The 22,500-nt window shown below is 49.5% G+C and overlaps 3 protein-coding genes across 10 annotated transcripts in view; all 3 read right to left on the bottom strand.

The window, feature by feature from the left end:
• The window catches only part of LOC126571613 (E3 ubiquitin-protein ligase RNF19A-like), a 29,255-nt gene extending 11,941 nt beyond the window's left edge, over window positions 1–17,314 (bottom strand). For 3 of the 6 annotated variants that reach the window (XM_050230287.1, XM_050230286.1, XM_050230285.1), the window contains exons 1-2: window positions 16,265–17,312; window positions 1–579 (exon numbers count right to left, since the gene is read on the bottom strand). The exon at window positions 1–579 is cut by the window's left edge and continues 201 nt beyond it. In XM_050230287.1, coding sequence (XP_050086244.1) covers window positions 1–27 — 27 coding nt within the window. In that variant the 5' untranslated portion in view covers window positions 28–579; window positions 16,265–17,312. Of the gene's footprint in view, window positions 580–10,810; window positions 13,283–13,456; window positions 13,906–13,991; window positions 14,073–16,264 lie in introns of those variants that run through there. The other 3 variants (XM_050230284.1, XM_050230288.1, XM_050230289.1) reach the window with 3 other exon arrangements.
• A 676-nt stretch (window positions 17,315–17,990) lies between these two features.
• Window positions 17,991–19,833, bottom strand: LOC126581766 (transcription factor grauzone-like). The gene is made up of 2 exons (XM_050245644.1): window positions 19,726–19,833; window positions 17,991–19,660 (listed from the first exon to the last, which is right to left on the bottom strand). Exons 1-2 carry the CDS (start codon window positions 19,831–19,833, stop codon window positions 18,215–18,217), a joined length of 1,554 nt encoding a protein of 517 aa, XP_050101601.1. The 3' UTR covers window positions 17,991–18,214.
• A 331-nt stretch (window positions 19,834–20,164) lies between these two features.
• Window positions 20,165–22,500, bottom strand: part of LOC126579117 (uncharacterized) — a 10,070-nt gene continuing 7,734 nt past the window's right edge. For all 3 annotated transcript variants that reach the window (XM_050242438.1, XM_050242446.1, XM_050242429.1), the window contains one exon: window positions 20,165–22,500. This exon is cut by the window's right edge and continues 76 nt beyond it. The gene's annotated coding sequence lies outside the window, so the exon portion shown is untranslated.

Below are 22,500 nucleotides of genomic sequence, written 5' to 3' on the forward strand. Positions count from 1 at the left end.
GAAGGAGTTGCGACTTGTGCGTCGCATTTTGCTTGTGGCAGACGACCAAATGTACGCACTGGGGTGATGGTAACTTCATTCAATCCAGGACCATCTTCTCGAACCGATAGAGAGCTGAGCGAACTTCTTTGTGGTGCCAGTATGTCACCACTAATTGTAGGAACTTTGATGGGAATCCCTCACGGATACTGTTTAGTTAATTTGTTGCTTCCTCTTTTGTGTATCTCTATCATTAGTGTCTCTGAATCTCGGGTGTGCTACGAGAAACACGAAACGATCAAATTATTCAACATAACGTTTGATTAATTTGGTATGCCAAGGATGAATACCACACGCTACGTTAAACAAACTAATCAATATTCCGATTCCTGTTGGCGGTTCACGCTGCGTTCAATTCGATGCCACGTTGCGAGTAGGTGAGGATTGGCTTCCTTGATTTCCCCCTTCCTTATCTGATGCCACAGGCAAGAGTGCTATTTGTATTTCCTACTTGAATCGTTAGACCACTTCAAAGCACTTTCATATGTTTAACGGTTGCAATATTTGTGTTGCAAAATCAACCACTCTGTTAGATGGGGCCTGTAACGAGAAGAATGGGAAAGAGGTATGCATTAGTAAAGTTTAATAAACAAACTCTGATTTTACATTGCGATTTATATTAGGGGTTTGCAATACTTTCGTGCTGACACGATGAACGATTCAGTACGGTCATTAGTCAGTATCTCTGGGCCCTTACTAAGGCTGCTTAAATCTGCTAATCGGAGCAGCGGCAGTAGAGCGACTTAACAGCATTAAACAGCACTAATTAGATATGCATAACCTATCAGAGTCCTTGGACTCGTTACCATAACGATCGCTAAACTCATTCTCGTAATCGTTGATGGAATCGAACCTTTCATGTCTTTGCCGTTGGCCATAACGTTTCTAGAAGGTTATGGATGTTTTCCAGAGTAAGAGTAAGATAAAAAATTGTTAATTCTATGGATAATTGGCAAACGATATAAACGAAATGCTTCCTTCTTTATCTTGACTTCATTTCCCACCTAAACAACCAATATGTCTCTCCTCCACCTGTCCGTCCAGTAGCTGTCTCCGGGTGAAATAATGATCCACATCATCCGACAAATGCAAAGCATTGCCCGTTACCTCAACCGTAATAAACGGCCAATCATAACGGAAGGTATCCTTGAAAACGGCAATCCCCCTCCCCCCCCGACCCCTGTTCCAACCACCGTAGACGGTTCACCTTCCTATCACGCTCGTGGTCTTCGCGAAGCAACAACCGTACGCTTCAGGTGGCGCCGCAGACACTGTCCGAGGGAGCAGCGTGCATGGCAATGTGACACTCTCGGTGATTGGCTACACCCACGGGGGGGCTGGCTTCGTGGTGTGTGCTTCTGACGTCGTCTAACGATAGGACCAATCAATGTTGGAACCGGCCAGAGTGTGCCTGTGCTCCGGCGGCACACCGGTTTACAGCGGCACATACAGGAGATGCAAACCGATGATGCATAGTCCGTCCGGTTGCTCGAACAAATGGCGCGAATGGCGTAGAAGTGATGGCGAAGCGAGGCGACATAAACTTGATGAAAATATTGTATCACAATCGAGCTACAGACCGCAGCACATTACTCATGAACCCTCTCACCGCTATCCCTTCCTGTTTGGCCGGTTCTAACCATTCGCCTACCAGTAAAACAGCATAATTACGCTTTCTATAGCTATCGTCGAGAGCACAAGAATGAATTTAGGGTTTCATGGCGTTGTTACAAGCGTTGCTGAAATTACGTAAATTTAGAAACTTCATTTCCATCCCACTTCAAAGGTTACAACTCGACTCGCGATTTAAAAAAATCAAATCAAATCCCAAGAAACGTGATTCATCAAACAACAAGCATCGGTGGCACGTGCGCGACCAGCAATGCGATGACTTCACCAGAATGCCTTGTGGTCATGCTGAGAGAATCCGTAAAAGAAACAGTGAATCCCAAAAGCATGTCATTTGGCGTCATCGTGATGAATGTTCCACGCAAAGTGTACAAGAAATACAAAAATATCCAAATGGTTCGGTTGGCCACGTCGCTTCAACGTTGAATAAATGCCTACACACCGTTGAAGCAAAATAATGGTGAGGAATTCTTTGGAAGCATTTTAAATTGTTTTACTTTTCTAAAATTATTTTCTCGCCTTCGTTATTGCAATGCTATTGTTGGGTGATCATTTAACAATTAAAGATCGAAAGATGCTACAAGATTTCACGTTTCAGGTGCATGATTATGATTTATTTGTTATGTTATGTCTCTAATATCTAAGTTCAAGTCGTATCATCCGCTACCGACCATAACTATATTTTTGTGATGTGTATTCCGATGAAATCATCCTATTTCAACATTATTTCCTAAAGTTTTTGATGGTCTGCGATAATAGCAAGAAAGATATTGCACAGGAAAGGTTGAGAAATCTAATCAGCAGTTTGTGATTACTAATTTTCCCGATTGTATAACCTGCAAGCGGCTTTCGACGGGGGTTGGGCGGACAAGAACACTAGCCTAATGCACGGTCTATATTCTATGCGATGATCGTAACGTAACCACAGCGATGATGATTGACACGTGCAGTGTTAGCGCAGCTGGCTGATGATGAATGTTATTGAAAAGCGGTAGCGTCCAATCTTGAAGCTGAATGATGATAAGAACACAGCCTACAGCCTACAACCTACTAACCAACCAACGAACCCACCCACCAACCTGCGACTGGAAAGGCTACGTAGCAGAGAGCAGAGTGTTGTTGTAAATAAACCCACTGCCGCACACGGGCAACAATCAGAACTGGGCCAATCACGTTGTCTCGTTGAACGTCCGCAAAACCTTCCATTCCCGAGTGGCGTGCTGCGGGCCACTTAGAGCCGTCTCTGACATCATTAAAAATCTCGAAAGAAGAAGGGAGTTCGCATCATGGAATGGCCCGTGAACTGGATTAATGGAATCGAACCAGATTACTGCCACCCGCGAATCAGTAGCAGTGGACGTCATTCGACGCGCCAGTAAGCGTTCGAGCGTCATACCGATTGAAATGCTATTAGCATGCTGGCCCCAGGAGCCCATTAGCATCGGTATGAGTAATAATCTGAGCGCATGTACTACTGTGTCACGAAAGTAAGATGAATGGGTACTCTATTTGATCGTGTGAACGAATTTTATAATTCTCGTATTTTTTGTAGGTTGCCAGTACTTTGATTGACATTCATGCCAAGTTTCGCGTTAAAATAATGATTAGTTTTTGAGATACAATTTTTTTTGTGTGGTACTAAAAGTGCATTCCTGGTTTTTCGCTATGACGAAATTTTTGGAGCAAAGAATTTACATAAAGTTTAGTTTGCGGCGGGGTAAAGAATGATGCAGAAAGCCTTTGGTGACTATGCTAAGTTAAATAAAAATGTTTACAAGTGGTCAAAAGACTTCCAAGAAGCTCAGGAACCGTGAAAACGAAGAACGTCCTAGACGACCATCAACGTCAATTAATAAGACTCACGCCCAACAAATAAAAAAATTGCTGTTGGAAAACCTTCGATTAACAACTAACAACTTAACCTTGCTAATGATATTAGCATATTCAGATAATTCGTAAATTAAATTTTGATAAAGGTATTCAAGCCTATCCCTAAAGTGGACTTTATCAAGTATTTCCAAAGCTGGAAAATCCGTTGGGGAGTGTGCATTATGTCCAGGAGGGATTACTTTGATGGGGACGAAATTGATTTGGGGGAATAAAACAGGAACTTTCAAAATAAATCGAAATACACTTTACTTTCGCGACACAGTAGTCATTGGGATGCGTGTGTCGTCCTGAGGGAGGAAAAAAGGATGTTCCACGTGATTCAACCTTTTCACGCGCGATGTTCACCCGGGGGACCATCGAACCGCGCCGAATTGACGTCAATTTTGAAACAGCTGTTTCAGTTTGCTACGGAGACATCGCCTCTGAACGTCAATCACGATTAACAGTGGCAGCATGGAAAAGGGAGCGCGGAACGGGGGCAACTACCGAAACCTAATGTCCGGGTCCGTGTCCAGGTCACAACGGGAGCACCGCGTGGTGTCGTGTCTCATGTTCTAATCAATTGACCAATCAGTCAATCAATCAATCAGTCAGTACACCAGAGGTGATGGCTGGCAAATGACCGACGACGAATACGTTTAGGGGCAGCAGTGTGCCTCAATTGACCATGATAAGGTCGAGACGGCGCACGGCGATACCGTTGCGGTGCGATACCAACAACCGACCTCAGGCACGCTCGTGGGTTCGTCTGCAAACGCTGCATCGCATCGATTAAGGCGCTTGCGACGCTCCTTTTGGCGCGCGATCCGAACCGACGGTGAATGTCTGAAGGTTGCCCAGTGCTTGAACTTGCGCATTCGCTTTGCATACCCATTAACACCGGCCGGGAGGGTGTTTGCGGCATTTCGAATGTCGTTGACGGTGACATTCGGTGGTAAGTTCCACCAAACACCGATGGATTTGATGGATTTTATCTGTTCTGTTGATAGAGCATTTGAATTACGATCACGCAGCTAGATCTCACGTGAATCTTTACTCTACAAATTGGATTGCCAGGTCTTACGCGATCGATTCTCCTGTTACGACTGGCGACCGCAAACAACACCAAACCACAACAGCTATGACGCACCGCATCGATCGCGCGAATGGAAGCAGCTTGTTTCTTTGTTGTTCCAACCGCTCCTTCGAGAAGTCTCTATAAGCGAACCGGTACGGTACAAGGTGTGACGACGCCATCGTAAAAACCTTCTCACCTCTTCTTTGGGGGACCCGAGGCGATCGTCAGATGACCGCGATCAGGTTTACACGCTGCCATCGCCACTCATCCGTGGCGCACCGCGCACCGTGCGAGTGAAGGTTAATCAAACGCGTTGCACCATGCGCGTTTTATGCGCTCGATATACAGTCCCCGCGCGCGCACGCGATCACGTACTCCCGCTGCACACCAACACACACGCAAAACAATCGCGGAATCGCGGAATGACATCCGAACTCGCTGTCGTAGTAACTCGGTGCGTGATACTAGCTCGCGAGTGTCACCAACGCCACACGATCACCTTGCGGGAGAGAGAGAGAGAGAGGGAGAGAGGCTGTGGTCTGACTGCCACACGACCCACTGGTGGTGGTGGTGGTGATGACAGCAGCAACAGCGATGATGATGCTGCTGCTGCTGCTCGATGATGGTGGCCATTAGAACTGACCCACTCGCACACACATTGGTGCAACGGCACAACACCCGGGGAAGGTTGACATCGAGCGACCATGGTTCGTGTCAAGTTGATCGCCATCTCCTTACGGGGAGCGGCGGCCTAGGAGAACAGAACTGCACCCAAGGTGCTGGCGAGCGGCGGAATGGCCCCCAAAAACCAACCGCCCAACCGTGTGGGGGAGGGGGGGGGGTCTCTTCCGGTGCGGAAGGGCGGTTGTGCCACCACGGCACACCAGAAATAGACATCGACATCGGTGGAGGAGGCAGCAGCAGCAGCAGATTGTTCTTCAAACGAGGGGGTGGGGGCAAAGGAAATGATCACAATCGCGTGCCGCAGGTTTCTTCGATGACGAAGTGTACTGTCACTGGAAGGTGCCAGTGTGACCAGATACTGCCACCGATCATCGAAGGAGGCACCGTATCGCGATGACAACCATCATCAAGCAGTGCATCGGAGTGGTGTGCTGCGCGTGACGTCCGATGATTGAAATCCAAGCGCAAAGACTCTCACCTCTCTTGCTTAACCGGTTTCTTCTTCTTCTGCTGCACCGCACCGTACCGGGGAACTCGAAAGAAATCAAAAGTGAAAGACGTTTCACAGTGACCTCCCCCACCACTACCACCAGCTACTAATCCCTTCGGACAGGGTGACCGCATCAAAAAGTGCTACGAAGGTGCTCGAGAGATGCAGCAAATTTGTAGCAAAAGCACCGCAACACGATAAGGGAAGAAGGTATTGACCATCAATAACTGGTCCCCCTTCCCTCTGGGGGTCGGGCCTTGAAACCGTCGATGGCCACGAAACATGTTGCTGCTGCGCTGGTGCATGAGTGAAAGTACAGAAAAAAGAAGCGAACTGGACAAGGTGCTGCTACACTCCGACAGCAGTAACTATAGTACCACTGTCCCTCTATTGATTTTTTTTTCTCCATTCGCTGGCTCCATTTCTCTTCGTTAGCATGAGCGAAACGATTCGAAAACTTGGCTCAAGAGTGAGCAGCGCGGGAAACGAGCGCTAATGCTGATTAGGAGATTTGGCAAACGCCCCCTCCCATTTGGCGGTGAAATCGGTGGAAGCTGTTTCGAAATTTGAATCGCCCCCATCGCCGAGGAGCGTCCGAATAGAGCAGCGGCAAAACATAATTGATTGTGGCCGTGATAGCGTGGCGGGGACCACAAGTGGGCCACCAGAGCAGCGCGACAGTCGTCGCGACACGCGTAATCAGCAGTTACGCGTGGCAACAATTCATACCATTCCGCAACAACACAACCCCCGGGGGGGCGCGTGTGTCTACTACTGCTCATCATCATCATCATCATCATCATCATCATCAACATCGACGTGAATGCCGCGTGGCACCATCCATCGTGTCGTGTAATAATCGCGTCATAATGTTAAACGCAGTTAAAACTTTGGACGGACAAATTCAACGGCACGGTAAGGTGTTTCATCGTGTCGCTCCTCATTACGATCCAGGGAGCGCACCTTTTGGGTAGTAGCTGCGAGAGTGTGAAAGGGGGCAGCGTAACGCGCGGCCAAGGAAGCGTAAAATTATAAGGAGCCAGGCAGCGCTGGCACTTTACTTGCCGACCCCCCCCCCATTACTGTTGTTTGTCTGCAAAGCAAACACAGAATGGGCAAAAACTCGAATGGGCAAAAAAAAACCGTTTGGAAAAAACAAAACCACCCTCACCCCGCACGTCAAAAATAATGCGAATGATAATGTGTTTGTCTTTTAGTTCCAGAATTCCGTGTCGTCGTTGTCGTCGTTTGCTGGCATTAAATCAAACGAATTATCTGCGTTTGTTTGATTGATGGGCGCTTTGTCTTTCGGTTATGCTCTCTCGCGAGTCTCGGGGCTCTTTGCTCGTCATCGGGTGACACTCTTCTGCCTTCGATGACATCGAATGTACCTCCCAAAAAGGGCTCCAAGTAGGCTCGCAATGGAATTTTAATTTGATTTGGATATTGAGTTTACATGTTTACAGTGTCCAATGTCGCATACACGCGAGGGAGGGGGGGAAAGATGGTTGGATAAGTGCAAAAAACCAACCTCACTGCCTCGGACGACTTGGACAACAAAGAAACAGGGCGCGTTATGCATGCGATCAACCCCATCGCCCAATCTATCGTCGACCCATTTTCCGATGCGAAGACGAACGATAGATGGCTTTTTTCCTTCTTCCATCCTTCTCCCCTCCGGCCCTCCTATCCAAATGTTAACAGATGTTTCGACCAAACACCGAAACCGTAAACCTTTTTAACCCTGTTGCCATTTCTCTTCAACGTTCGACGACGATCAATCTGTGCCCCCAGACTTTGGGGTCCACACCTTACTCACTCTCTCTCTCTCTCTCTCTCTCTCTCTCTCTCTCTCTCTCTCTCTCTCTCTCTCGCTGGCTCCCTGTCGAAGGCCATTGAAGCCTCCAATCTACAGCTCAGCTCAGCAGACGGTCAAAGGGAGGTCGTCGTCATCGCCATCGTCATCGCCATCGTCCTTTTCGTCGTTCGTTGGGCGTTGTTGCGCCCGTCTGGTCTGGCCTCTGACAGTTCCAAAACAACAGATTACATCACCATCCGACCATTCCTTTCAACCCGTTTCGCGCCACGGTGTTTGCTCCATTCGTAATGGGGGGTTCAGACCGTCCGAAACCGATTAGCTCTCGACTGGCTTGACGCTGGCGCGGCTGCTGGTGCTGGATGTCGGTCGTTGATCGGACCACCACCGTAGCGAAAGAGGTGCACTCTTGGCCAGCGGGGTTTTATGTTATTTTGTAAAACCGTTTTGTCATTGGATCAATTTTCAACGGGCGCCAGTCAACGCCGAGGAATGATGGGTCATCAGATCAGAGCATTGATCTATTTAACTCATATCACTAACCGCGAAAGAAGCCAGCGAGTTATGCAGCATGCAGCGTTAATAGATGTTTCAGTCATCAACGAGTCACCGGTTCCAGTCTCGGTTGCTCGAATGGCGCAAGATAAGGGCCCTACTGAACCACTTTTCCACAGGGGGGGGGGGGGGGGGGGGGGGGGCTCGGCGACGGACTACAATTGGCATGCCAATCCATCCGACCATGAAACGTACGTACCGCCGTTCGCACATAACTCCCAAGCAACTGGGGGTTACATCCAGGCGGAGAGGAAAATCGGAAAATCGGGAAAAACTTGCGGCAGCAGTAGTATTATATACCTCAAATCATTGGCGCAACCGAACCCGTTTTGCCAGAGAAACGCGGAAAAGCGCTTCTTTGTGATCGCAGAGAATGCCGGCGCTGGTTCTGGTGGGTAATTGATAAATTTTGCGAAACAAAATACCTCCCCTCCCAGGGGATAAGATAGTGAAAAGTGTGGCGAGTCGAGTCGAGTTGTTACGGCTGCTGAACGCTTCATTTCCACACCACATTCGTCTGGCATTCATTCAGTGGTGAGGTGAGGTGAAGCCAAGGGTTCCTTCGTTAAATCACCGTCAACTCTTGCACAACGATGGCCAGATACGGTTTGAGATTCGATGCAAATGGCATTCGTTTGCGTCGCTCCGTTGGTTGTGGAAAGATTTTGAACGTTCTTCAGAAGAAATGGTTCAAGGGAACATTTCTTGAAATATCTCACGGATTATCTGAGATCTTCAACTATTTAAGATAACAAGACGCCACCAGTTACTTCCAATACATTGAAGTAATTGAGAACTTTCTAGAAGAGTGAAACAGGGACATCGCTTCTATAAATGGAACAAGTGATATACACGTTCCTGTAGGTGAATGATACCATGATCTTGAGCGAGGTGCTTGACCGGGTGAGGTGAAGGACTCTTCGTCTGCAAGCGAAGCCAACCCCACCGGCTCTGCTGCTCTGCGGCACCCAGCTCAGTAAGAACATAATTGAAGACACCAAGCTGTCCTTGACCGATAGCGCCGTAGATTACGCGCTCGTCGTAATCAAAAATGCGATGAACAGTGGCACAAAACTCGAGCATGCTCTCATGCACGAGAAGATGGCAAACAAAATAAAAAAAAACTGGTGGCCGCTTTACTTACTGCGGTCGGTCGATGGACCGACATCACGGTTCGATCGATTCGGTTTCCCCTTTCAAGGTAAACTCTACCGGTTCAAGGATGCACGAGGCACTCTAGGGGCTCTCTCTCTCTCTCTCTCTCTCTGATACCGCGTCGATGCAACGCTTTCGCAATCAACTAACTCATGATAGTATCGAGCTATCGAGAATCGTTGGAATGTTTGTCTCATAAAACCATGTTTTGTGTAATGGAACGCTTGCACAGAGATGAGGTATGCATGTTTTGGGAACAATGCCGACCGAGGGAGCTACTCTACACAGTAATTGGATCATCGTTATCGAGGTATGCTCGGATTGGTGCCCCTGGCAAGCAGCTGATTTCCGCGTTCACTGGCTGGTTGGACAATGCATCCACGGAGGCACAACGTGGGAAAGGCCTACCACCTCTACCATCATCCTGCTGGCTGGCCAATGATGAGAATGGCCCCGCTATGCATCGTAAGCAACAAAGCCACCTCCCACCATCACACCGCCTAACGGTTAACGCCGTAGCGCATCATCATGGCTAACAACAAGCCGATAGTGGCGAGCTGGGAGATGATGCTGTTCACAAGATGACTCGATATGCGAGTAGAGAGGGCAGCTCCAACAGCAGAGTAGAAAGTTCAAACCGCTCATCTCAGCAACCTGCAACGCATCTATAGCACACTGACACAGATACGCGTGCGTGCGTCCGTTCTAAAACACTTCCTGCACCCCACATAGTAGTAGGCCCCCTGGTGTACTCTTCTCTGATTATCGGGGAAGAGACCTTGTGCATGTGAGATTATTGCCCCACCGAGGGCGGGTACGGATTGTAGTCTAATTTTTCAAACAAATTCTTATCTTCTTAACCTTCCACACCCCAAAAAGGTCACCAGGGAACACGCCACGATGAGTCCTTGGGAGATTCGTCTCGCATCTTACTCGGCGACGGCGTACAGAGCAGCAGCACGTTCGGACAGTTCGTTGTTCAGTTTACAGAAATGTCGCATCGAAACTGCAACGGAGTCCAAAGGAGTCGGCCCTGTGCCAAATTAAACATTCAGCACGTGCTGGCAGCGGCAAAGGATGGGCGAATGATTTCGATGGCGAAAGGCAATTGCCCTTTGACATCCCATCGCGTCCGGAATCCCCATTTCAATATGTGACGGCCGGTCTGCTGCTGCTGCTACTGGCGGTGCTTGTCTGGACTTTAGCAACAACACGGTCGTCGATTGAGCGTCGTCGTCGACAGCCACAATTTGACCAATGAATATGCAATCGAGAGCATTTGTTGTCGTGGTCATGCGGCGGGTGATGTGTGACCTACCTCGACCTGTTCATTCCTCCTCTACCCATCCCCGCGTGCCCCCTGGCCACAACGCACGCACGATGGTTACCATTAATTTGTACCCCATTCTTAAGCGGTACCGCCGACCGTACGGATGTTGCACTCAAACAAACAAAAAACAGAAAAGAACAGAAAGTCCATCGAGAAGTCCAGAGATTGGTAGTAAACTCAGTGAAGGAACCACTTTATTCCTAGATGTTTAACGATTTGATTTGACATTTTTAGTTACACCTGTGGCTACGCTGTTTTTGCTGTTGATCATGATCATCATGCTTATTATTGTTAACGTGTGTGTTTCGCTGTAGCTTTGTTCTTCCGCATGGAAGGTACAAAAACGCTATTTTTTCTAACTATTTTCTGTATGACCAGATTTTAAACGTGAAGAGGATTTAATTTGCAGAGAAGAAGAAGAGGAAGAAGAAGAAGAACAGTCGGCGCATTTATTTTCGAGAGTTGCTGCTACACGGGGCACGACAAAGTAGGCGCGTGCCGCCACCGGGGGTTGCGGTGTCAAAGCACGATCGCCGCTTAAAACATGCGCTCGTAGAACAACAGATAGGCCTGCACCTTCAGCACATTCTCCTCGGTCACTTCGCGCACGTAGCTATCGGATACGTAGTACCACTTGCCGGGTGGTGCCGTTGGCGTATCGGTTGTCCCTGGCAACGTCCCAGGATTCGAGCCGCTGTTGGTTGCAGCGAAATCGTCCAGCCTGTGCCGCTGCTGTTGAACCTCCGATGGATCATCGTCCCCGCTGGATGAGTCATCACTGTCGCGCTGGTGCGTCGCGATGGTGGTGGTGCTAGTGACACCGGCCGCCGTTGCGACACCCATACGGCGTGCCTGTTCGCGTGCCATCTCATGCTCGGACCGGCGGTCAAGTTCATCCTTCGAGCCCTGCGGTATAAACTTCCAGCGCTCATCGTCTGGGCCGAACGGTGGCCGCACCTTCACGTACGCGACATAATGGCCCCCGTACATGGAGCCCGAGTGTTCAACGATACCGTACAGTGAGTAGAGGATCCGCTTCTGCCCCGGGCGGATATGTGTGGCCCGCTTCACCTTCGAACCACAGAATGGAGCAATGTCGAGCACGAACGGGAACGTAACCGGGGTGGCCAGCTTCCTTAGCATCCCGTACATGCCGGCCTCGAAGCGCTTCAGGTGCAGAATGAGGACGGCCGGTGGTACCGAGATCAGGTACTGCTTGGTAGCATTCGTCCTCACCTCTTTGCCTGTGTTCTGGCGTTTCGTACACGAGTCGCAGCAAACCTGATTCAGTCCACTCATCAGCTCCACGGTGGTGAAGTTGTTCAGACAGGATTGTACCGACTGTTCACCGTCTTCGCACTGGTAGCGCGGTGCGATCGTGTTGCTCCAATCGGCATGGCTGTACGTACGCTGGCGCCGCTTTCCCGGCGCAGCACACCCCTCGACCAGTGGCATCTCAGTGGCCGTGGTGTCCGGAGACGACGTTTCATCGATGCTACGACGGTGTGCCACTTGCTCCGCCATCTGTGCCGCCCGTTCCGCACTCATACCGACCGAGCAGACCAGATTATCCGCCGACGAGGTCGGATCTTCATCGTTCGTCGCATCATCATCCGGAGGCTCCACGGTATCATCACGGGCGGTCCGGTTAATCGGTGCCACCGACATCAGCGACACCGGGATGGATGTGCTGGGCGCACAAAGCGACAACGAAATGTCCATAAAGTACTCGTGCTGCGACGAGGTACCGTAGCAATCCTGACACGTAAGGGTGGAAACGAGCGAACCACGGAACACGTGATCCGGCAGGAAGGCCCACTGGGCGATTTGATCGCCGTAGTACTTCACCTTCGCCCGGTAAGCCTCCACATCGGCATTCCGTTGGCCCGGCGTTAGCTCTCGCAGCTCACCGAGCGACTGCAGGATCAGCGATTGATAGCGGCGCAAATCATCGCTCCGGACGCTCTCCAGCAGATGGCGCAGTAGCTCGTGCGAATCGTGCTGATCGCCATCACCGAACTGGGGCCACCGATTGGCCAGCTCGTTGAGTAGCCGCTTCGGTGTCAGCACACCGACACCCCTTCCGCTCGTCATCTCAGCCAGCTGATTGGCGAACGTCTGCGTCAGGGTACGACTCGTATCCAGTGCACCTTCGATCGGTGGTAGCAGCAGTTCCGGACCACCGTTAGGCAACTGCAGCACCCCACCCGGCACCCGTACAATCTTCTGCTCGTCCTTGATCGTCGATTGCTGCAGGATCGGCAACAGGTACGGCGTCTGGGCCAAACACTGCAGTACCGCGTTGAAGAAGCAGGTGTTGCCCAAGTTCGTAAGCCCCCGGACGACCGGTAAACGCGGCTGCTGCGAATCGAGAATGTTGCTTCCGTCACGCGATGGGTAACCGTAACTGTTCGTGACACCCGTCGTTTCGTTGCTCCTCGTCTTCGGCTCCAGCTCAGCGTCTGGTGCTCCTTGGGAGTTGTTGGTCGGCCCATCCTCCGCGGTCACCTGTTTCATCAGCTTGACAACAATGGCCACCTGCGATTCGGGGCGCGGCTTCACCCAATCATCGCAGCAGTAGCACCATACCTCGTACGTGGTCGTGTTTATCGCTAGCGAGTGCAACTCGCCGGTATTCTAGAATGGCAATAGATACACACAGGCACATACATCCAATCACACATGCACACGCACACGTACAAGACCAGACACACAAGCAAAACACACGCAACAGACAATAAACAATTAGTGGCGCTCTGGATGACACTCGTCGCGCGCTTCGATCGTTGGCAAGTGGCCGGCCGCATTTACCCGATGATGCAGAAGTGCGTGCTGGTTTCCCGCCCTTCCGCACAGCTCTGTTGCACACTTGAGGCACAGCCACAGTGGTGGCGGTGGCGACGAGACACTACTGTCAGGGGCAGCACTGTCTCCGATGCACATCGTGCAGTGGACGGCCGGGAATCCGGGAGCTTTGGTCCGCTTGACAATCGTCACTAGATCGATGCCCGGCTGGACGTGGGGACACTCGATGGTCGTGGCTGCCACATCGTCCGCCAGGCTCACCGGTGTGCTGTCACCGTACAGTTGGGTCATGATCGGGAGATGTTGCCGTGCCGGTAGGTTGGTTGGTTGGTTGGTGGGTTGGGCGCTTGATTCCAGGTGATGGGCCACAACAGTTACTCGCTAGCTACGAATGGTGGGTGCTGGCGGCGACGCTCTTTTCCTGCTCGTTGCGCGGTGCGATTCGGTTAAAGGAACTGGTTTTTTGGGAAGAAATTATAGATGGAATCACTGTACAAGCGCCACAATGCACAAAACAGAGAATGTTCTAAACTGCACGCACGGGAGGGAATTGCGCGGACTTGGATCTTGGAGACTGGAAAAGCAATTGGGAGGTAGAGGAGGAGAGCACGGGGTTGCGCATTTTGCGCGTAGAACTTGCAACAGTGCCTGCCATCGTTACTACGATTATGGCGAAACTGGGTAGTACCGAAGCAGGACAACAGCCAGAGCATGTTGCGATTGCAATAAAACCATAATATCCTTGCTCCTAATATTCTGACAAATAAATAAATCGTCACGAATCGGATGAAAAGCAGGGATTTTGCATCAATTTGCTGCATCACAATGACGTAACAAGCCAGACAGTAACTGGTTTGAAGCGTGGCTAGGACGATGATCGAGATGTGTGATCGGCGGGAGTCCGCCATTAAGCAGGCCTTGATGTGGTGTGGGGGCTACAAAGTTGTCTTAACGAGCAGGCTCGTGCCAACAGCAAAACCTTACCCGCCCGCGTGGCCTCGCGCCATCCAGTCGTCATCCTCCCACCACAGGTGTTTGTCGGAGAGGATCATTTGATTACTTTGAAGCTGGTTTGTTATTTATACCAGCGTTCCAGCGTTGCAGGAGCACCGAAAGCGTGCACTGAAGACGAGGAAATTGAGAGATGACGAGGAGGAGGAGGAGGAGGGGTAAAAAACATTCTAACACGTTCCACGAGAAAGGTGGCAACGCGGAAGATGCTAACACACCGGGGCTTTGCAACTGGTCAGTAGTTGTTGCTCACGTAAGCGCCAACTACTTGCTTGCTTGCTTTGCTCTGTTGCTCTGTTGAGATAAGTGTTTGACAAGAAGCTACGCCGCGTGGGGTAGGAGCCGGTTTGACTGACGAAACACGAAACGGGGGGGGCTTTAAATGCTGTAAAAGCATCTATATTCGTAACAGATTAACACCTTCAGTAGCACTCGGCTGGGCGGAGGGAGGAAAAGAATAAAAAGTTTTAGCTGTTAAGCGAATGAATGTTGGCGAAAACAATCTTCTCTGTTTTTGATTGGATCGCTGTGGTAGCAGAATTTCCGATAACCTTTTGGAGTGTCACCGAAAAGCCTTTCAAAGGCAGGGCCCGCGTTATGCAAGCAGCGAGCGCAACCCATGTCCTCCGGGCGAGCAAGTGTGGGCAATAATTGATCGCGATCATTCGGGGTCCGGCAGGCAGTGCATCAGTGCGATTCGAAGGTGACCTGTTGCTGCTCGGTGGCGTCGTGTGTCACTGGAGCAACAGGTTCGCAGCCGCTTCAGGGTTGGAACCAATTTTGCCTCGCTGCCTTGAGGTGTTACAGGCCGCGTCACATGGATCCCTGCTGCTGCTGCTGCTGCTGCTGCTGCGGTGTGACCTTTCGCCGCATTGGTCGTATGCGTATGCTCTTGTTGCTTGACCAGCTCGACGCCCAGCATGACTTTGGCTTCCCCCCGGTTTGTCCCCCCGAGCGACTGGACAATTGAGCGAACCTAATTGGCAAGCCGCAGGCCTTTCCGTTCCTCTTCTACAAGGTGAAGTGCGTGCGAAACCAGACTACTTCGATTCGAAGGGTTGAGCATCGGTTCGGAAGGATCAAGAAGAAAAAACCAACCACCCCTCGGTGAGTACGAGAAGAGAAAGAGGTGCGGTGGCGCTCGGTAAAATCGTGGTGGTCAACCCCACAGGCTGTCCCCGTTTTAATTGCGTTCGCCTTGACACAGAGAGCGGCAACACGCGTGAGGTGGATGCCGCAACATCGGTAAACCCTCACAGTCAGCGCCACCAGCCAGCGACGGCGTTTGACGGCTGGAGCAAAGCCAACGACAACGCGGAGCTGAGCTGAGATGCACATCCTCGCCTGAGAGGGGTGGTCGACCGTAATGCGAGATGGCCTACTCCTCCTCCTTCCCGCAGTCAAACCACCAGAGAGACTCGAGATTGTTGAAATTCGCCCATTTTCGTCCCACAAACGGGCAGCATCGTGTAGAGCGTTACTCAACGCGCTGCTTGCAAAACGTCAAAAACCCGTATCATGGCCGCAAAATAGCCGGACAGACGGAAGCTAAAACAACTCGAAAATGGGTGCCTCGCGCGGGCCCTGACGACGGTGACAACGGGATGAATCACTATAAATAGACTTCCGCTCTTCCATCCCATCTATTGATCATTGAGCGACGACGGCGGCGACGGTGGTGACGGTGGCGTGGTCCCCGACCCCTTTTCTCGAACGCTCGTTGCCGCTGCGGCATAAACAATAGCGGGCCACACAACGCACATTCCACGGACAGGAAGACCTTATCAACAAAACGCTACTCACCGAGCAACACACAATTTCTGCCTTTTGAAGGTCCTTCTGGTGTCGTCGCCAAGTGGCGGCAGTAGGCCGCGCGTCAAGATGCCGAGATGGTGGCGCTCCACGAGGAAAACGACGTCGACAACGACGGCGGAGCACTTTTTTTTCGTTTCGTTGCCTTGGTGTTGGTGTGGACGGCGTTGGGCCACGGGTTTTCGGACAAACCAGCGAGAAAACGGCCCAACCTTGCACTGCACGACACGAGGAAGATGCTCTGGCGTTGTTGACGGGCTTTCTTTTAGCGGAAACTATTGGTTTCCATCAGAACTGGTCACCTCTGGTGGCAGCCATGGCGTAACGTGTGCAGCACCTCGCGCTTGGATTACGGTAAATTTCACCATTCAACACCGCGCACACACATACACTTGCACACCAAAAAAACTGCCCCTCTCTCACTCGCACATCGCACGACGTATTTTTCTCACAAACGGAAAACCCTTTCCTCGCGGGAAAACTCGCGGATCGCCGTGGTAATCTGTAAACTTTTTCGCTTTATTTTTCTGGAACCAACAGTGACCAACGGTCAACGGTCGAATGGGACGGTGGGGGCGGCAGGATAAGGCCAGGCTGCGTGGTGCCCGGGGCCAGTCGCTCGAACGCTTTCTCGCTCTTCTCCCGAACCGTGCAAGATGCACAATAAAAATCAACACAAAACGCACACTAGCTGGGAGATGAGATGAGCACTATTGCTTTCACACTAAACACAGCCACAGCAACCGTTTGCCCTCGGAAACGTCGTCGCTTCCTGCTGTTTGGAATCCTGTTTGCGAAGGATTTGCGATCGCCGTCGTCCTGAAGACGAAGAATTTTGCGGGACTTTCCAGCCACGAAACACGCACGCACACAACCGTTTCACCGTTTCGGATTTTCGCACGGATTTATTGCTGGAGTGCTTTCGTCCAGCCTTTCCCCGTCCACGGACCACCGAGACGCGATTGCTAGCATTAACTCCGGGTGGTGGTTCGTCGCGGAATGCTACCGCCACCGATCCAGAGGCTGCTGACACCCGTTGATGAAGCTGGATGCGAGGATGATGGATGGAGCTAGCGCGGCCGCTGCTGGTGATGCTGTGGGAGTTACAGGGGCGGATACGGGCGGGTGCTGCGGTTCGCGGGGTGCAACGAACGGTTGAATGCCCGTTTACCACCGTGGTCCGTTCCTGTAGCACACGAACGGATTGATTTCACTCTCTAACTTACTCTTTTATGCCTTATTGTGTTCAGATGTTCAGTCATGATACTGGCCAAAAGCGGCTTATCTCATAAAAGTTTGTGAAAAAAATATTACAAGGCCTCGGCAGTTGAACTTACTGGTATAAACATTTTAAACAATTTCTTTGGACTGGGGGTCCACCAAAGTGTCGGTGCCCGAGAGCCGTTGCTACTGTCCGTTGAAAAAGAACAAACTAATTTCTCGATTTTTACCGAAAAATCTTTATTGCGTTGCCTTACTATTGCCCCTGAGTCCGGGAGTGTCCGTGAAATTCGGGGATTTGTTCTTTACTGTAGCAGTTTCACTATCCTGGCTTATTGTATATGTTTTTTTTCATATAGTAGCTTGTGGAATAATTAAATGAACTTGTAGTACAGTGAACAATAATGTTTTTTTTTGTATTTCATACCGGAGAGCTCAGTTTTTATAAAGAAGGTCTTAAAATTAGAGTTTTGCCGAGAGGTCCTCCAACATGGACTTCAGCTTTAACCGGAAGACACGTGCGGTCAGATCCGGTCGATCGGGTAGCAAGGCCTGATTAATCTACGGCTCACTTAGCATAGCACCGATGCGATGGCAGAGAGCGCCCTGTATACGGTAACTGCATACACCTCCTGCACCTCCGGCTACCGTTTCATTTCGTCGCACAGGATCATCCGGGCGGACAGATGTTAATGTTTCTTGCCTACGCGTAAGGTAACGTTATTCCTGAGTAGAATTTGTACAGTGTTGCGCTTCTGGAGCGGCGGCCAGCTTTTTCCTCCGTTGTGCTTCTTGCCACTCTTTGGGATGTTTGCTTTTCTTGTGCGCGTACATGTTGCCATTCGAATTCATGGCCAATCCACAGATATCGCACGAATAGAGACACTCGCCCGTATGGAGGGCGCGATGTTCCTTCAGATAAATTGGACGCTTAAAACGCTTCCCGCAAATATCGCACTCATACTTATCCTCCGCATGAACACCCTTTCGGTGATGATCGAGGGTCATGGCATTTTTGCATCGCTTATGGCAAATTTCGCACTCAAAAACCGCATCCTTAGCCGGGTGCACATTACGCAGGTGCATCCTGAGTCCTCTTATCCCCGACACCCATACGCTACACTGTGGACACTGCCGCTTGTCGACCGGAACTGCCACCCCAAGGTGCTGTTGAACGTGCCGCTCTAGTGCCGGCTTGGTGCGAAACTGTTGCCCACATGTATCACAGATCAGCTTCTCGTCTTCCCCGCCATGCATGTGCCTTACATGGACACGCAGCGATTGCTGGCACGAGAGCACCTTCCCGCACAGTTCGCACGGTGCTTGAATGTGTCGCTTCATGTGCATTTTCAGCTGGTACGATTTAGAATAAGAGTTGTGGCATTTGTCACACTGGAACAGCTTTTCCTTGGCTTCCCCATGGCAGAGCTGTTGATGGTGCTGTAGCGTGGATCGGCTTTTGTAGTTTTTCTGGCACTGCTCGCATCGGAATGCATCCGGTGTTGTGTGAAGCGACAGATGGTCTATCAGCTTGAATCGACGGTAAAACTTTCGATCGCAACACTCCACATAGCCCCGCTGGTTGTGCACCTCTCGGCAGTGCCTCTGGAGGAGCAGAAACGACTTCAGCTGAACAGAGCAAATCTCACAAGTCATAGAGTAAAACTGTTTCAGACGTTCGTCTTCTTCGCGGATTCTGGCGGACTTCTGTTTCATGGATCGCTTCTTGGGGTCCTCTAGTTTCGGGTCTACGGCGTCCGCTTTGGAACTCTCGAGCGCAGATAAGTGGGTTTTATCGTCGAGCTGCTCGTCCTGGCATGCCTCATCATCTTCGCCAGATTCGTCGTTGTCTTTCTCATACTCTTTACTTTTCAGCTGGACCAAGTCCTCGTCATCATTAATACTTTGTTCTAGACAATCTTCACGTATATCATCTGTACCATCGATGGTGTCTTCGTAGAGATGAGAAGACGAATATTCTTCGTTTCTTTCGTCATTCTTTTCTACCGCCAACTGAATATCCACAAACTGGACTTGGGTTTCCTTGTCTTCCTCGATCAGGAGCGTTTGTGCTTTGCGTACCTCTTGAGCGTAGTCGTAGAATTCGTCCACTTTCCTAAAACACTCATCGCACACTCGGGACGGTAGGTTTGCCGTTATCTCAAACTGAAACACGGAATATCTCTTGTTGAGCAAGCAAGCAAATTTTCCGCCCAGTCGCACAGCCTTACCTGCAGCTGGAAAATCGACTCTATCTTGTACCGAAACGATTCTTCCTCGATCGAGACGACGCCACTCAACGACGACGACGCCACTATGCACAGCCGGCATCGATCCATGGCAGAGAAATCACTTGATCAATTTTGTGAACTGTATCTTACGTTGAAGCTGCAATTAAGATAGTTCTTATCAGCTTGTGATGATACAAACGTAAACAAAGCATAAAACACGGTGACCGAGTGTCTAAACGAAGCGCTACTGTTGCTGTGAACATAGAATTGATTTTGAATTATATTCAAGCGTTATCGCCTTTTCCGTTGAGCATAACGGATTCCCTGTTAACGATTTACCCAGTGAATCTCTGATAATACGGATTGATCACATGGTTTCTTATCCATCAACTTCAATGCCCTTTCGGTAATAAAATCATGAGACGTTCGTATTTGGTTAAATGCTTTATTCTCATACAGAGCATTCCCGCCCGGTGTATAATATGAGTTTAGTCCTTTTCATCAAATATATTTTTATACTGTTATATATGCATATATTTATATATATATATATATACTTTTGTCTGATTTGCACGCTGCTGCAATAATGCGGATAACGATTGAGTGAATCATACAATAAATAAGCAAAAGCGCAAAACGATTGTTCACGTCGAACTACAACAGTACAGTGAAAGCGAAGCGATCCACGCAACTTCTCACACGACGCACGACGCATGATGAAGGATATTTTATAGAGTCATACAAAAGATCCGAATTTGTCCTAAGCGTTCATTGTTGATTCCCCGTAACTGGGCCCGAAAAATTAGAAACGATGTGCAAAATGATAAAAAATGGGTAACGAAAACAACATCATGACACTGCCCGCTGCTTCCCAGTAACTTTCAGTTACACATATGGCACGGCACGCATTATCGTGTGATGATCGAATGGAATAAGCGAAAGGTAAGTGCGCAATTCATCAGCAATCAATATTTGGCAATAAAGCGTTTCCCCCAACGGAAGGACAAGAGAGGAAAGATAATCGAAGCAAAGCGGAAGCGGATCATCTTCACGATGCCATTTGCTTCCAAACAGACCACACTAACTTATCTTATCCATTTCCATCGCTCGACTAGTATCATCAAATCGTTGTTGTAAAACTTAGACCAAAGTTATGACCACCAATAGTAAAGGAAACCAGGATTGAATAAAGAATACTCGTCGCCCACTCTCCACCGGGCGATGTATGGTCATGGTAACGATGTGTATAGAGAAAAGGATATCCGTACATCTTAATGTAACGCTGGGAGCGATAGTAGATACAAAAAAAAAACATAAAAGAATCGCTTTACATGTTAAAATCGTTACTATACAAAGTTAACGGAACGGTAAGACAGGTACTTGGTGTTACCTGACCTTCTGTTTCTGATCCAATCGGCTGCATTAACGCCGTATTTCGATTTGGATTTTCAACTGTTTGGTTAGTTGGTTGGTTGGTTGGTGTTTACAGGTGCGGTACACTTATGTAGGACTAAAATTTCAAGAATCGATTCAAATGAGCAACGCTATCTGATTGGGAACTAGCTAGCAGAGGCGACAAAGTATAAGAAGAGACCAAATCGTTCATTCATCTTTTTCAATTTCGTTAGAATACTTTAATCTAATGACTTAGTGCTTGCCTGTAAGGAAACAGATGAGGACAAAACATGACCCACCCCTTATGTGTAATGCACGTAACGAAAGGAGAACAAAATGCTTACATACGAATTATTTTTGGCGCCCGGTAAAAAGGAAACCAATTCAAAACGAACCCCTCCCCCCCTCTCCTGCCACATTCCCATTGCCACTGCTACACATTAGCTTCAATATTCCATCACTTTTACAGCGGCGACCCCCTTCTCCGAAACCCTCCTCTTCTAGGGTGGAAGATTATTACATTAGAAAGCTTCAATCTAGCCATGAGTATTACTACAGCAGTATTATATAGCGATGCTGCAAGTGAGCAGCATACATGCTCGTTTAAACAGAACGAACGAACAAAAGAAATGCTTCGTAGCCCTCTGCACAATCAGTCATTGCCCTCTGTCGACTCATACCACACACGTGATTCTCGAGAAGCAATTATCTTTAGTTTGCTCGCGGGGAGTGGCAAGGACCGATAGCATTCGTCTAAAAGAGCTGTTAAAGCTAGCAACTAAAACGTACACAAATCAACGAGAAACGTATTGCGGGCGCATGGTTTTGCAAGCGATTACGATGAAGCCGATCTTACTGCCTAATGTATGTTTCAATGAGCGCTCCCTTCCCTCTCGCAACGACGTTGGACCATCAGAATGCTGGGGCAGCAGCATGCCGATTCTGTTTGGAGTATATGAGGCCTGACTGCGCTGGTGCGATTGCTGCGCGATGCGATTCCCGCTCCGAGATATGATTCCGTGGGCTACTACCGTCGTGATGTGATGGAAGGCTGTTGTAATGATATTCGCTACTCTCGATCGCATTTGAAGCGATTGCACGTAACACACCCCGCCAACGCCTCGAGTATAATGTAGAAAACTGAATTGCTTTACCCTAGTCTTTCTAGCTGGTGAATGGGAGGTGTGTGTAGGACATAAATAGTGTTCATCATGTGTTCCACTATCCACTACACAGTAACATTCGCTACTCAATCGCTTGTACTTGCACCTTTCCTTGTCACATCATTATTTGTTCTTCGTTGCGAGGGGCTTTTGGGTATTATTTTCTGCATTGCATTTTTTTATATCAATTTATACATTCCTCCTCCCGCTCATTCGT

Source organism: Anopheles aquasalis, chromosome 2 (genome assembly GCF_943734665.1).
Source record: "Anopheles aquasalis chromosome 2, idAnoAquaMG_Q_19, whole genome shotgun sequence".
NCBI classification, from domain to species: domain Eukaryota; kingdom Metazoa; phylum Arthropoda; class Insecta; order Diptera; family Culicidae; genus Anopheles; species Anopheles aquasalis.

Coding starts and splice junctions, on each gene's coding strand:
- LOC126581766 (XM_050245644.1), bottom strand. CDS start 19,833: ATGGATCGATGCCGGCTGTGCATAGTGGCGTCGTCGTCGTTGAGTGGC. Junction 19,661..19,725: donor AGTCGATTTTCCAGCTGCAG/GTAAGGCTGTGC, acceptor TCCGTGTTTCAG/TTTGAGATAACGGCAAACCT.